Consider the following 13,914-nt stretch of genomic DNA (forward strand, 5'->3'; position numbering starts at 1 on the left):
TTCGGATTCTGTGTCTCCCTTTGTCTCTGCTCCTTCCCCACTCATGCTCTGTCTCCCCCCTTTCTCTTTCTCCCCCCAGAAGTAAACAAAATTAAAAAAATATATATTTTTATTACAAATATTGTCAAAGTAATATCTGTTATTGTTTAGAAAAATTAACCAAATTTCCATAGCGTCAAATGAATACTATTCACTTTCTGTTGATTTTCTTCCATTGTTTCTTCCATACACAGGAATTTGTTCTCATTTTTGTTTACATGCACAGTTTTGTAGGCTTCTTTTTTCTGTTATTCACATTGAAAATATCCATTTCATTCAATAATCATATGATTGAGTTTTACCGTAAGCCACAAAGATAGTGGGGAATACCGCAGTCACTGCCTCAAGAAGCTTATATTCTAGTTATAGGAGATAGAAACAAATAAATAACGACTCTCAGAAAAGAAAAAAAGAGGGAATATTACTCACAGTCTTATCATCCTGACATAACAATGGTTAATATCTGATACGTGTCCTAAACTTATTTTTAAAAACTAGTGTTGATAAATAGCATTTAAAAAAAAAACAGAGGGGGCTCCTGGGTGACTCAGTGGGTTGAGAGTCCAGCTTTGGCTCGAGTCATGATCTCATTCATGGTTTGTAGGTTTGAGCCCCACATAGGGCTTTGCTCTATCAGCAAAGAGCCTTCTTCAGATTCTCTGTCTTCTCTCTCTGCCCCTCCCTGCTTGTGCTCTCTCTCTCTCTCTCAAAAATAATCTTAAAAAATTTTAAACACCAAAAAACCCCAACAAAAATGGGATTAGATCATAGAATTTTTTTTGCCCACTTTCCAACATGTTGTGGACTTTTTTTTTAATGTCAACTGAAACTTTGTAATTAATAATATATAGTATAATATAATGTCACAGTGGCTGCATAATACTGTTCCATATAACGGATGTGCTAGTAACTTCAACATTTTGCTAAAGATTGACCAATAGGTTATTTATAGTTTTTCTCCTTTACTAAAAATTCTGCATTAGATATTCTGAGTCTTTGGAGTACCTAAATGTTTCCTTAATTTATGTTGTAAAAGAATTGCTCAGTTTAAAAACATGTCCATAATCAAAATTTTAATATTGTTGCTACACACCCCTGCAGAAAGGCTTTTTAATAGTTGATGCATCTGTCAGCAACATATGGGAGGACCATTTTCGATATATTCTTATGTTGGATTTTTAAAAATTGAGATATAATTCATATACTGTAAGTTCTTCTGTACTTTTAACTTGTGCAGCTCACTGGTTTATTGTGTAGTCACAAGGTAGTATGAAGATCACCACTATTTGATGCCAGAACATTTTCATCACCCCAGAAAGAAACTATATGCGTATTAGCAGACACGCCTCATTTCCTCTTCCCTTGGGCCCTGACAACCACTCATTTACTTACTGCCTCTGCGGGTATGCCTATTCTGGGCATTCCATATAAATGGAATTATACAATATGTAGTCTTTTGTACCTGGCTTCTTTTACTTCGCATAATGTTTTCAAAGTCTATCCATGTGGTACCATGGATGATTTTCTTGAGTGATTCTTGGGGGAATAACCCAGGTTTGTCCTTAAATCTCTGTTTGGGAACCATTGACCTAGGCCATAATCTCTCCATTGGTTCTTAAATCCTTTATAGCTGACCTAAATCCAGTTTATCTGGATTCACATCTTTAAGGGTCTTTTCCAGGAATATCCTGGGTTGCTAATTTTGAATCAGAGAAATGGGTTTTATTGCTGACGGTGAGGTTTATGAGATAGTATTTTTGGATGTCTTTTTTATCATTTAGCCTCTTCATTTCATCCTGTGTTCTAGGTGCTCATCTCTATTTAGTAAATTGTCAATATAATATAAATTATTGGTGGTATGGTGGTCCATCATCTCCAATCTGTTCCCTTTAGGGCCATTTTCAAAATGGTGATTTAGTGTCCTTGGTAGAAACTGAAACAATTTATTTAGCCTCTTTGTCTTTTCTCCACTGACCTTGAGACACCTGAAAGATATATTTTTGGTCATAGTTTTAAATCCTCAACAGATATTCTTTCCAAGTCCCCAGCAAGGTACCTTAAAAAATAAAAATACTCCTGGCGTATTATTGACTTTAGAGGTTATAATTGTATATTTTTTATTACTGATATCTGCCTTTTGGAGTACTTCTAACTTTTTGAAAACATTGACTAATTGTGCTGCATTTCTTGGGAATCTCTACTTGCTATAGGGTGTCCCGGCCCTGCCACTCCCTGGGAATATAACCTTTTGACAAGTTGCTTCATCTCTCTGACCTGATTATCTTATGTATAAAATGAGGGGTAGAGTAGATGACTATTTGTGGTTCCTCAGAGTGGAATCGCTGAGATGACAGGTAGTTACATGTTTATGTTTCTAAAGAACTACCGGAACTTTTCCCCAAGTGGTTGTATAGGTCTTCACACTTAACTTTTCTCACCAAGTCTAATCATGCTGGTCTGGTGGCCTAGCAGTCATTAGTGGTTTCCCGGGATGTAGGTCATATAATGCTCAGTGAAATGAGTTTTAGCTTTTGGGCAGAAGGTCCAAATCCAGGTTCCTCCACTTCCTAGGTGTATGTCTGTGAGTACATCGCCTAACATCAATAATCTTTTGTTTCCTTCATACACAGAAATGGGTGTTTTTACCCAAACCTTTTAGGATTGTTGTAAAGATTGAAGATATCATGGAACAAGCTTTGCATAATTCCAAGTATACCCATGTGATATGTGTCCCATAAATGTTAGCTGTGGCTGTTGTTCTTGACTGATGATTGAATATCCAGGTTCTACCACCTGCCTCCATCTGCCTCAGCTTTGGAGGGCCCTAGCCTTCAAAATATAGACCTTGAAATGAGGTGTGAGTTGAAAAGAGGGTCCCACTTTTATCTACAGAGAGCTGCCTTGGTGGAATTAGGGCTTTAATGTGTTGTCTTTGAAAACCTCTTTAATAAACTAACCTGTATCTCTTGCTTTATTTTTTTAGTGTGTCCACCCTTGCATGCTAAGCAAAAACTTGTTTCCTGAGGGTCAAGTGTCCCTGGCACGGAATTCAGGAACATTCCAGGGATGGCGGTGTACTCTCAGGATCTGAACTGTACACCTGGGTGCCTATTACTGCACCTTTGGGGTTCTTGTTGCTTCATTTTTTTCTTTTTCTCTTCTTTTTTTCTTTTTATTGTACTAAAAAATGTAACCATTTACATGTAAAAAATTTATCATCTTGAGCACTTTCTAGTATTTGATTTTAAATTCCTTTGAAGTTTGCTTAGCTTCTCCTTTTCCCAGGCCATCCTAAGAACTAAATCAGCAGTGAGGTAGTCCAATTTTCTTTTCTTTTCTTTTCTTTTTTCTTTTCCTTGCTTCTCTTTTTCTTTCTTTCTTTGGTAGTGAGTGCTGCCAGAATGACCAGTTCTTTCTGGATTTAGGCTTGTTTATGAGGCTGGACTTTATTTATGATAAAGATACAAAAAAATCCTTCTTTCATCTTTTCCTCCTGGAATTCTCAGTGTTATGTTTGGGAGTATTGGACTAGGGAAGGGAGCTGCAAGACACAGAAGGGGGAATATGCAGCTGAATTTTGCACTCCATCCCTCCCAGGGTGGACCAGGAGGTCTGAGCACAGATCGGATAACCAGAACACTGGAATGAAGCCACGGCACCTAGGCAAGTGTCTGTGCCCTTCAGCAGACACCAGGCCTCTTGTTAGGGGAGCAGACTACTCACAGATGGTGCTGTTCCTAAAGCCATCATGCAAAAATGATTGTAGCCGGCTTCCTGGAAAGCCTGCTTGTCCCTCCCAGGCTCTCCCTAAGTTATTTCTTTGTTCCTGACCCAGGAGAGTGTGCTCTTCCTGAAACCAGCACCCGCAGTATCAGATTATTGCCAGCCTTGCTTGGTTATGAAATGACAGATGTACTCTGTGATACCAGACCTGAAAGTATGAGTTGTGACTTCTGCTTCCAAAGGGATGTTTCCTGAAAGTGGTTACCTTGGGAGGCTGCACCTTTATTTAATGGCACTCAAAACAGTTTCAGAACTTCCTTTTTAGGAAGATGTCTTCAGCATCTGTGACACATTCCTTCTTGATAGCATCTCTCACAATAAAGCTTTCTTCTGTAGGGGCAGTTGTTTTTTTGTAAGTGGCCAAAGGTTATTTGGTGTGGAGTCTGGGGACTTAGATGATCTTGCAGAGGAACGGCACCTTTAGTTCAAAATAAAAGATGTACTCTTAGAATTTTTAAAAATTTTTAAAAATGTTTTTTAATTCGTTTTTGAGAGAGAGAGACAGAGAGCAAGCAGGGGAGGGCAGAGAAAGAAGGAGACACAGAATCTGAAGTAAGCTCCAGGCTCTGAGCAGTCATCACAGAGCCTGGTGTGGGGCTCAAACCCACAAACCACGAGATCATGATCGAGCCAAAGTCAGATGCTGACTGAGCCACCCAGGTGCTCAGTAAAGATGTAGTTTTAAATGATCCAGGTTTTCTTGGTGAAAGTCTAACCAGCTGAATGCTGATGCTGCTTGAAGATATGTGAAAGCAAAGATTTGGGGAGTTTATCCCTGCATCCTTGTCATCTAGTGATGCCACCTTTATGTATGTGCATGTTTATTTTTTATTTTTTTTTATGTTTATTTTTGAGAGACAGAGAGAGACAGAGCATGAGTCAGGGAGGGGCAGAGAGAGAGGGAGACACAGAATCCGAAGCAGGCTCCAGGCTCTGAGCTGACTGCACAGAGCCCAATGCGGGGCTCGAACCCACGAACTGTGAGATCATGACCTGAGCCAAAGTCGGACACATTAACTGACTGAGCCACCCAGGCGCCTCTGTATGTGCATATTTAAACAGAGCTTTTGTGTACTGGCGTGAGAAATGCCATTCTTGGTCCGAACTGTGTGCCTAGGATGTAGAAGTATTTTGTGGGGATACCACTGATGTTGCCCATATAGACAGGGGCTCAGATTTTGGCCCATAACATAAAATCTTTCAGAGTTGTTTTTTCACATACAAAATTTTTTATATGCTAACAGTGGCTCGGTGTGGCTCCACAAGGGCAAAGGCAAACACAGAGTATGTCCTGGTTGCCACTGGCTCCCCAAGACCTAGCACGTGAGGATCTAACACATGGTAGGAATTCAGTAAACGTTGACCAGATCCATGCATTCAAACTTCATAATGCTCTTTCGTATGAAGCATGCAATGGAAAGGTAATAAGCTCGTTTCTCTTTCTTCTACAGTTGTCAAGTTTAAAGGTTCTGAATCACTCTCCAATGTCTGATGCCTCTGTCCATTTTGACTACAAATCCCCCTCCCCGTTTGACCGCAGCACTGATCAGGAAGAGAAGATCGAAGATGTCGCCAGTCACTGTCTGCCTCAGAAGGACCTGTATGCTGCTGAAGAGGAAGCGGAGACCCTTTTTCCTAGGAAAATGACGTCCCATAATGGGATGGAGGACAGTGGAGGAGGCGGCACTGGAGTAAAGAAGAAAAGGAAGAAAAAGGATCCAGGAGAGCAGGAGGGGGCAGCGAAGGGAAGCAAGGACAGAGAGCCCAAGCCAAAGAGGAAGCGAGAGCCTAGAGAGCCAAAGGAGCCCCGCAAGGCCAAGGAGCCCAAGAGGCCCAAGGAGCCCAAGGAGCCCAAGCAGAAGGATGGAGCCAAGAAAGCGCGGAAGCCCCGGGAAGCCTCGGGTACCAAGGAGGCCAAAGAGAAGAGGAGCGGCGCCGACTCTGCAGCCAGGACGAAGTCCAAGAAGGCCAGGTGTGTGTCCCGTCCCCCCCGCTCTGAGCCCTGGGCTCTGCCTGCACAGAATGGCCTGCCTTTGGCCTTACTCCAGTCCCCAGACATAACTTTACCACTTTCATCCAAAGTGAGCCACTCTCCCCACCTAAGAGAGAAAGATAACCTTAATACTGGCCCTGAAATTTTTTGCCATACCTTTTGGAGTAAGAAGAATTAAAATGACTTCGCAGGCACAGGGTGTAAGGGAAGGGGTGTCAGAGGTGTGATGTGGGGGGGCGGTTTGGGGGACAACAGCAGTATGGAGTGGCAGAGGGGACGTCAGAGGTGTGACGCGGGAGAAGCGGTGCTTCAGGGCACGGCAGCAGCACGGAGGGGCAGCTGTCAGGAGGCGCGCTGTCCAGGAGAGCTGTGCGTGTGCGCAGCCAGAGGACGCCCGCCCAGCTTCCCTCAGCTACGAGCTCTAGCGCAGGACTGCCCCTGCTCTGTTTCTCTCCCTCTGCGACTGACAGTGCCCGACATGTCAGCAGGTGCTTGGGAAATGAGTCACAGAGCCAGTGGAGACGACAGTGACTGTACAGCGATTGGAGGGTGTGGGTACAGATTCACTGCAGGGTGGGTGGTGAGGGTCCTGGCTGGAGATCCCATCAGGATCCAGATGTACTCTTCACTCAGTACCAGTCGTCTGTGTACAAATGGAATGTTTTTCATATTGTCTCTCTCTAAATTCTTTGTGCAAAATATTATATTCAAACGTTCTGAGGAGATGTGAAACAAAAAATATATAATCTCTGTGTACTTAAAAAAAAACTTAAGGAATTTAAGTTTCTAAAATCTTAAGTGCAGAGGCAGGATATAACCAAGAGCACCCATAAAAGCATGGACACTGATATGAACGGTCACGTAAAGTAACGAGACCATCAGACCTGTGTGGGGTCAGGCAGGTAGGAAGTAAGTTTTAAAGAGAAGAAGGCATTTTGGGTGGTTTGTGCTATGACAAGGAATTTACTGTATGGTTCAATTCATTTTCCTAAGGACAATTTGTTGGGACCAGATGGATAATTTCATAATAGGAGTGCAAACTGCCTTATCATATTCACTCCCTTCTGCCCCACGGGGGGGTTTATCTCTCATCTATCGTAGAGCCTTGGGGGGATCCTGGGAATGTAGTTTACAGACAGTGGACCCAAAGTACCTTAAAGAAGGTCAAGAGAGGCAGATAAAAATCAGGATTCTCACAAAGGGAAACTTACGGGCCGTTTTTCAGTGAATGCAGTGAGTGTGCCCTGATCTCTGACGCATGTGTGAGGCGGCATAGTGAGTCTCTGTCTTCTGCCATGACTTTCATCTCCAGGTTGCTTGCGAGAAGCTAAAGGGGTTCTTCAGGGTACTGGCACATGTGGGGAGAGTCAGATGTCAGCTAGTGGGGTGACTTAGAAAGCAAAGAGGAGTCCTTGAGTCCTTAGAATTGGGGTGACTGGAGGAGGGCTCTCATAGCTCTGCTGACCACTCTGGTTGGTTTGTAGAAGGCCATAGAATGCCATAGGTATCTGAGCTCACCAGCTCTGGTCTCTGGTGCTTACCTGCTTAAAGGACTTTTGTGTGGGCTGTGAAACAAGGGGATAAATATACAGACGTTGCCATAAAGTCCATTTGGGGGCCATAGGAGGCATTTCGCAAAAGAAGTTTGGGTGTCCTATGTATGTGTAGCAATGCTAAGGGAACCTGATTGCGGCACCTGGGTGGCTTAGTCAGTTGGGTATCTGACTTCGGCTCAGGTCATGATCTTGCTTTCCATGGGTTTGAGACCCTTATCGGGCTCTGTGCTTACAGCTGAGAGCCTGGAGCCTGCTTTGGATTCTGTGTCTCCTCCTGTCTCTACCCATCTGCCTCTCACACTCTGTCTCTCTCTCAAAAATAAATAAACATTAAAAAAAATCTAAGGGAACCTGATTGTGATCAGTTATAAGTGGGGTGAAGAAGTACTCAGTAGTCTTTTCAGGGGCTGGTAAACTTCTCACATCAGAAGACACCCTTTGTGAGGCTGTGGCTGGAGCTGGCTACCTCTTCCGCAGTGTGGGTGTGTTACATGATGGTTTCTCTTGATTTTGGGCCTATGTAAGACTGACTTGTAATAGAGAATCCTATGTAGCTTGGTAGGATTCTGCACTGGTGAGCCTTTCACTTCTTGTCCTTTTTATATTTATTGCTTTGGTTCCTTTAATTAAAGAAATTAAAGATGCCAGTCATCAACAGAAGCAGTGTTTGTTATGAAAGGACAGTAATTGAAAAAAAGATGTTGGCAACTGAGTCTCAGTTTTTTGTGCTCTTTGATTTATTCTCTTGCAGATTAGCTCAAGCACATGTGTTTGTTTGTTTTTTTTTTAACTTTTTAAATGTTTTTTATTTCTGAGAGAGAGACAGCATGAGGAAGGGAGGGTCAGAGAGAGAGGGAGACACAGAATCTGAAGCAGGCCCCAGGCTCTGGGCTGGCTGCCAGCACAGGGCTGACGCAGGGCTCGAACCCATGAACCGTGAGATCACGACCTGAGCCGAAGTTGGCTGCTTAACCAACTGAGCCACCGGCACCCCTTCAAGTACATGTGTTGATTAGCTCTGGATAACTCTTGGTGGTTGCATGTCATTCACTGACTGCTTGGATTATTGTAGAAGCGCCACTGATTCGAGGGCTCCCAGCCTTTTTTGCCTTCAGTCCCTCTTGCCAGCTTCCACCTGGCTCATCTTTCTGAACCACTGCTGTAATCTTATTTCTGTTTGCAGTTGGAAAAGGTGGTGAATCAAATGTCTTCGTCCCCTCCCTCCCCAGATCAGTTTGGAAGTAGTCCGCAGAGATGGAGGTGCAGTGATGAGCTTTCTGACTACAAACTGGGTTGAAGAACCTCCACCAGCTTGCGGCTGGAGCTGAGCTGCTTGTTCCTCCCTTGGTTGAGTTTTTTCCACCGGAACAGCAGGCACTGGAGCCTGGAGCACATGCTGGAGCGTGTGTGCTCTGTTCCTTTTCCCAGTCTCGCCAGTCGGGTCCCTGATCAGAGAAGTGGGAGGACTTTGAAGAAGGGTTGAAAATATGTTGCCAGTATCCTTCCCTCCTTGGGAGTAAAACTGGGGACCGGAAAATGAGATTTCCTCTAACTTTCGAAACTTCTGATTATTCCTACTGCTTCCAGGACAAAATCCAGACTCCTTTTTCTGTTATTCAGATGCTCTGGGGTCTGACCCCTCCCTCACTCCTCTGACAGCAGATCTTCCTGGCCCTTAGACGCTTGACTTGTTTCTCCCGGATCGCTCTTGCTGGTTCTCCCCACATCGTGCCCCTGTGCGTCTCCCAGTATCCCAAGTGCTTTCCACCTGCAGGTCTGAGTGCAAGTCCCAGTTCCTCCCAGCCCCCCAGCCCAGCGTGCCGGCAGGTCCCTTCTTCCAGAGCACTTGGAGCCTTGCTCCCCATTGTAACTCAGAGCCTTTCATTCCTGGGAAGACTGAAGGAGAGCGAGTCTAACCTGTCGTTCTGCAGCCGGGGAAAGGGGGACTCACTGAGAAGGGACTTGTTTACAGGGGTGTGTCAGACTTAGCCCTCCTCCTCCCCAGTCTTGTATGTTTCCCTCTGTGGAAGGTGCCTCTCCATCAGAAACTGTCATCGTCCTGTGTGTACGACTTGTCTCATCAGCATCAGTTTAGTGCCTAGAGTCAGGGCCACTATGCTTTGTATCTTTTATGCTCTCAGGGGTCAGTCACCAGAGGTTTGTCAGGTTGTTGGACACATTAAGAGTTTATATGTTTATATATTATATATGTAACATATACTTTGCATATTTATAAGTTATATATAATATATATTTATATATTATATTTACGTATGTGTTTTCCTAGAACAAATGGTTAGAGCTCTTCTCCCTGGAAATAAGACTCATATAAGATATAAAAACTCCCATTGTTAAATAATAGTAGGTGGTATCTCAATTTTAACTAAAATGAACATTTTTTTAAATTTATTTTTATTTTTATTTGTTAAAAAATTTTTTTAACGTTTATTCATTTTTGAGAGACAAAGAGACATAGAGTATGAGCAGGGGAGTGATAGAGAGAGAGGGAGATGCAGAATCCAAAGCAGGCTCCAGGCTCTGAGCTAACTGTCAGCACAGAGCCCCATGTGGGACTCAAACTCACGAACCTGTGAGATAGGACCTGAGCTGAAGTGGACACTTAACTGACTGAGCTACCCAGGTGCCCCTCCCTTGTTATTATTACTTTATTTTAGAAAACAAGCATAAGCAGGAAGAGGGAAAGAGAGAGAAGGGGAGAGTATCTCAAGCAGGCTCCCCACTCAGCTCAGAGCCTGATTCAAGGCTCGATCTCATAACCCTGGGATCATGACCGAAGCTGAAATCAAGAGCTGGATGCTCAACCAAGTGAGCCACCCAGGCACCCCAAGAAATGAACATTTTAAAAGTAACTTGTCTAAGGCACAGAGCTGATGGACAGCACTGTTAGGATTTGACTCCGGGCTCCCACTATTTTCTCCCTCAGCTCTGCACCTATTTATGCCTCACTAAGGGATGTCGGGAATGGAAAGTGGTGGGGAGAGTCCAGTGTCAGAGAAATTGGTTTTTTATTTGTAGGCCATGGCCCTTCTGTAGAATTTCATTTTGCACACTGCACAGTTAAAGACCAAAGTGGCTCTAGCTTTTCCCTGTGCGGCTTCTCTCGCACTTGACCCAGCAAGTACATAACTGGACACGTTTCCTCTTCTAAACAGGTGATCGTCTAACAGATTTTCCTTTTCAAGAATGACATCAATAGTGATGAATATTCATGTATTGGATAGGGGATAAACGTCTGAAATGCCCAAGTAAGAGAAGCAAGAAGACTTTTGTTTTAAATGACCATCTCTCCCTTCCCCTTCAAATTATATTGGAGAGTGAGCTGACTTCACTTCTTTATTGTATAAAACTTAATCAGGAAAGCTCTTCCATGAAGCCAAGTTAGGCTGTTGTTTCCCTGACTCTGAAATTTAAATTTCACTTAGTATAGATCATTAGCTTTTACTGTTTTTTTAATTACAGTACCTTTTCCCAAAGACGAAGGACCACTGGCATAAGAAGACATACAAAGATACACTTGTGTGTGTGCGTACAAACGTAATCACAGACCTGTATATATGTAGACACACAGGGCCTGTATAGCAGCAGCAAGCGGATCAGAAAGGTGGGCAGGTGTCAGGTCAGATCCTGGGGCGTCATATAATGTTGGTAGCGCTTTGGTATTAGAAAACCACCATGGCAGTTCTCGAGGGAGGCCAAAGAAATTTCTCACTGAGAAACATTACATGATGTAGTGGATACTGTCCTCATCAACAGTTTGGGCCTCCAGTGCATCTACGTGCCTGTGAATTTCATATTTCTCTTTCTTGGAATAGCCTTTAGTAAAAGTCAGCTTCATGGCATTAAAGCACGGCTTGGTGAGCAGGAAAGATGACCCATTGCAGTGTGTGTGAAGCTGTGTGGTGTTCTTACTCTGTCTAGGGAGGAGTGCCTGAACAGTAGGTTGATAGCCCTTTAGGCTGCACTCTCTTATTTTTTTTAATTTTTTAAATGTTTTTTATTTATTTATTTATTTCTAGGAGAGAGAGAGAGAGAGAGTGTGTGAGCAGGGGAGGGTCAGAGAGAGAGGGAGTCACAGACTCTGAAACAGGCTCCAGGCTCTGAGCTGGCAGTGAGCACAGAGCCCGACGCGGGGCTCGAACCCACGAACCACGAGATCATGACCTAAGCGAAAGTTGGACGCTTAGCTAAGCCACCCAGGTGCCCCCTAGGCTGCACTCTCTTAAATCAGAAGCTGGGCATTTTGATTGAGCTGGATGTTGTGTTTGTAAGCTAGAGTCTTCTTGAGTGTTGGTATTCATTTTGTTTGTTGAAGGCAGAGCATAAGCTTTGGAATTTCTACACATGTCAGAATGCTTTATATACTCTCTTGAAAGAGACCTGGTCTAAGTGGAGTAACATCTACTTGGATCTCTGATGCTCAGCAAAGGCTGAGCATCAGAGAATCACCTGGATAGCTTGTTAGAAAAGTAGATTCCCTGGGGCGCCTGGGTGGCTTAGTCGGTTAAGCGTCCGACTTTCGCTTAGGTCGTGATCTCGCGGTTCGTGGGTTCGAGCCCCGCGTTGGGCTCTGTGCTGACTGCCAGCTCAGAGCCTGGNCCCAGACTACGTCCCCAGAGGGGGTGATTTTGGTCTGAAGTGGGTCCAGGAATCTATAATTCAAAAGCCTGCCAGATAATTAGAGTGTACTTGGTTCTTAGACCATCCTTCGAGACACAGAAGAGAGATCCCTGGGGAAATGGAGCACATTTTCATTTTTTTAAGTTTGAGAGTGAGAGAGAATGTGTGCACACAAGTGGGGGAGGGGCAGAGAGAGAGGGAGATAGAAAGAATCCCTAGCACTGTCCGCATAGAGCCTGTCTCAGGCCTCAAATTCACGAACCTTGAGATCATGACCCGAACCAAAGTCGGACGCTCAACCAACTGAGCCACCCTGGCGCCCTGGAACATATTTGTATTTTTATATTTAACATCTGTTAGGAATGGAAAACCAAAAAGAGGAAAAAAGATGAATAGTGTGATTAGTCCTACAAAGTAATAAGAAATACGTGTATTGGTTTCTGCCCCGGTTCCTGGCACAGAGCTCCTGAAACCTGTGTACTTTCCTGAGTGATACTAATACCAGTCTCATCTCGTAGCCTAATATTTTGTCTTTGGTGCATCCCTGACGCAGGGTTCCTGAAACTGTTGTAATCTTCCAAGTGGTAAGAACACTAGGAGCATCCCTTGTTCTCATGCTTGTCTCTGACCCTGTTCCTGACACAGGGCACCTATACCTTTGTAAATTCCTAAGTGATAACAACAGTAGGAGCATCTTTTGTTCTAGCGAGATGACTCGGGGTGGGGGGTGGGGGGGCTGGTCACCAGAAAGACCAAGCATGATTAGAAGCTTGGAGTTTTCAATCCTGCCCGTCATTATCCAGAGAGGGGACAGGAGCTGGAGGCGGGGTTAATAATTGATCGTGCCTATGTGAGAAAACCTCCATTAAAAAAAAATCCCAATAGTAAGGGGTGTGGGGAACTTTCTGGTGGGTGAACACATCCACATGCCTGGCACACCTCAGCTCCACAGGGACGGAGGGTCCTGTGTTTCTCCTTATCTGGCTGTTCATCTGTATCTGTTGTCATATCCTTTAACAGACTGGTAAACAGAAGTGTTTCCCTGAGTTCGGTGAGCCTTTCTAGCAAAGCCATCAAACCTGAGGAGGGTCATTGCCCCTCCAGTATATAGCGGTTGGTCAGGAGAGCCGGGAGCCTGGGCTTCAGTGTCTGAAGTGGTTGGGCAGGTAGGTGCAGTGTTGTGGCGCTGAGCCCTCAACCTGTGGAACCTGGTGCCTTTCCAGCTAAACAGTGTCAGAATCGAGTGGAATTCTCTAACACCCTGCTGGTGTCTGAGAATTGCTTGTTGGTAGGAGTTGTTTTGTTTTTTGTTTTATTCTCCCAAACAAACCCCAAGTCTTGGGCTGTGGATTTTGCCCCCATTTGTCTTGGCTGGTCAAGAGCCAACAAAGCAGAATGTTTTTCTCCCAAATCCAGTAAGTTTAGTAACACCCTGGAAGAAAGGTTTTGCCTTTTCTAATTTTCTTCTTTGGTGGTTGCTTCTAGAAAGTTAAGCCCAGATCTTCTGATTATATAACCATGTGAGCTGTGAGTCAGCTGACACTGTGATGCAGAAAGGGCAGTGAAATTCAGTCAGCTCAGCTCTGCTTCCCTATTTGAAGGTAAATCACCTGTCTTTGTTAAGAGTGCAGATCTTGGGGCGCCTGGGTGGCTTAGTCGGTTAAGCGTCCGACTTTCGCTTAGGTCATGATCTCGCGGTTCGTGGGTTCGAGCCCCGCGTCGGGCTCTGTGCTGACTGCCAGCTCAGAGCCTGGAGCCTGTTTCAGTCTGTGACTCCCTCTCTCTCTGACCCTCCCCTGCTCACGCTGTCTCTCTCTCTCTCCTAGAAATAAATAAAACATTAAAAAATTAAAAAAAAAAAAAAAAGTGCAGATCTTTATTGAGGCTGGGTTTATTAGGCTCAGG

General features: G+C 44.3%; 1 protein-coding gene across 2 annotated transcripts in view; it reads left to right on the forward strand.

Annotated features, from left to right (window-relative positions):
• The window catches only part of CHD6 (chromodomain helicase DNA binding protein 6), a 197,955-nt gene that overhangs the window by 62,092 nt on the left and 121,949 nt on the right, over window positions 1–13,914 (forward strand). For both annotated transcript variants that reach the window (XM_077778892.1, XM_077778893.1), the window contains exon 3: window positions 5,274–5,794. In XM_077778892.1, coding sequence (XP_077635018.1) covers window positions 5,274–5,794 — 521 coding nt within the window. The remainder of the gene's footprint in view (window positions 1–5,273; window positions 5,795–13,914) is intronic.

This window comes from Crocuta crocuta, unplaced genomic scaffold, assembly GCF_008692635.1.
Source record: "Crocuta crocuta isolate KB4526 unplaced genomic scaffold, BGI_CrCroc_1.0 scaffold248, whole genome shotgun sequence".
Lineage (NCBI taxonomy): Eukaryota > Metazoa > Chordata > Mammalia > Carnivora > Hyaenidae > Crocuta > Crocuta crocuta.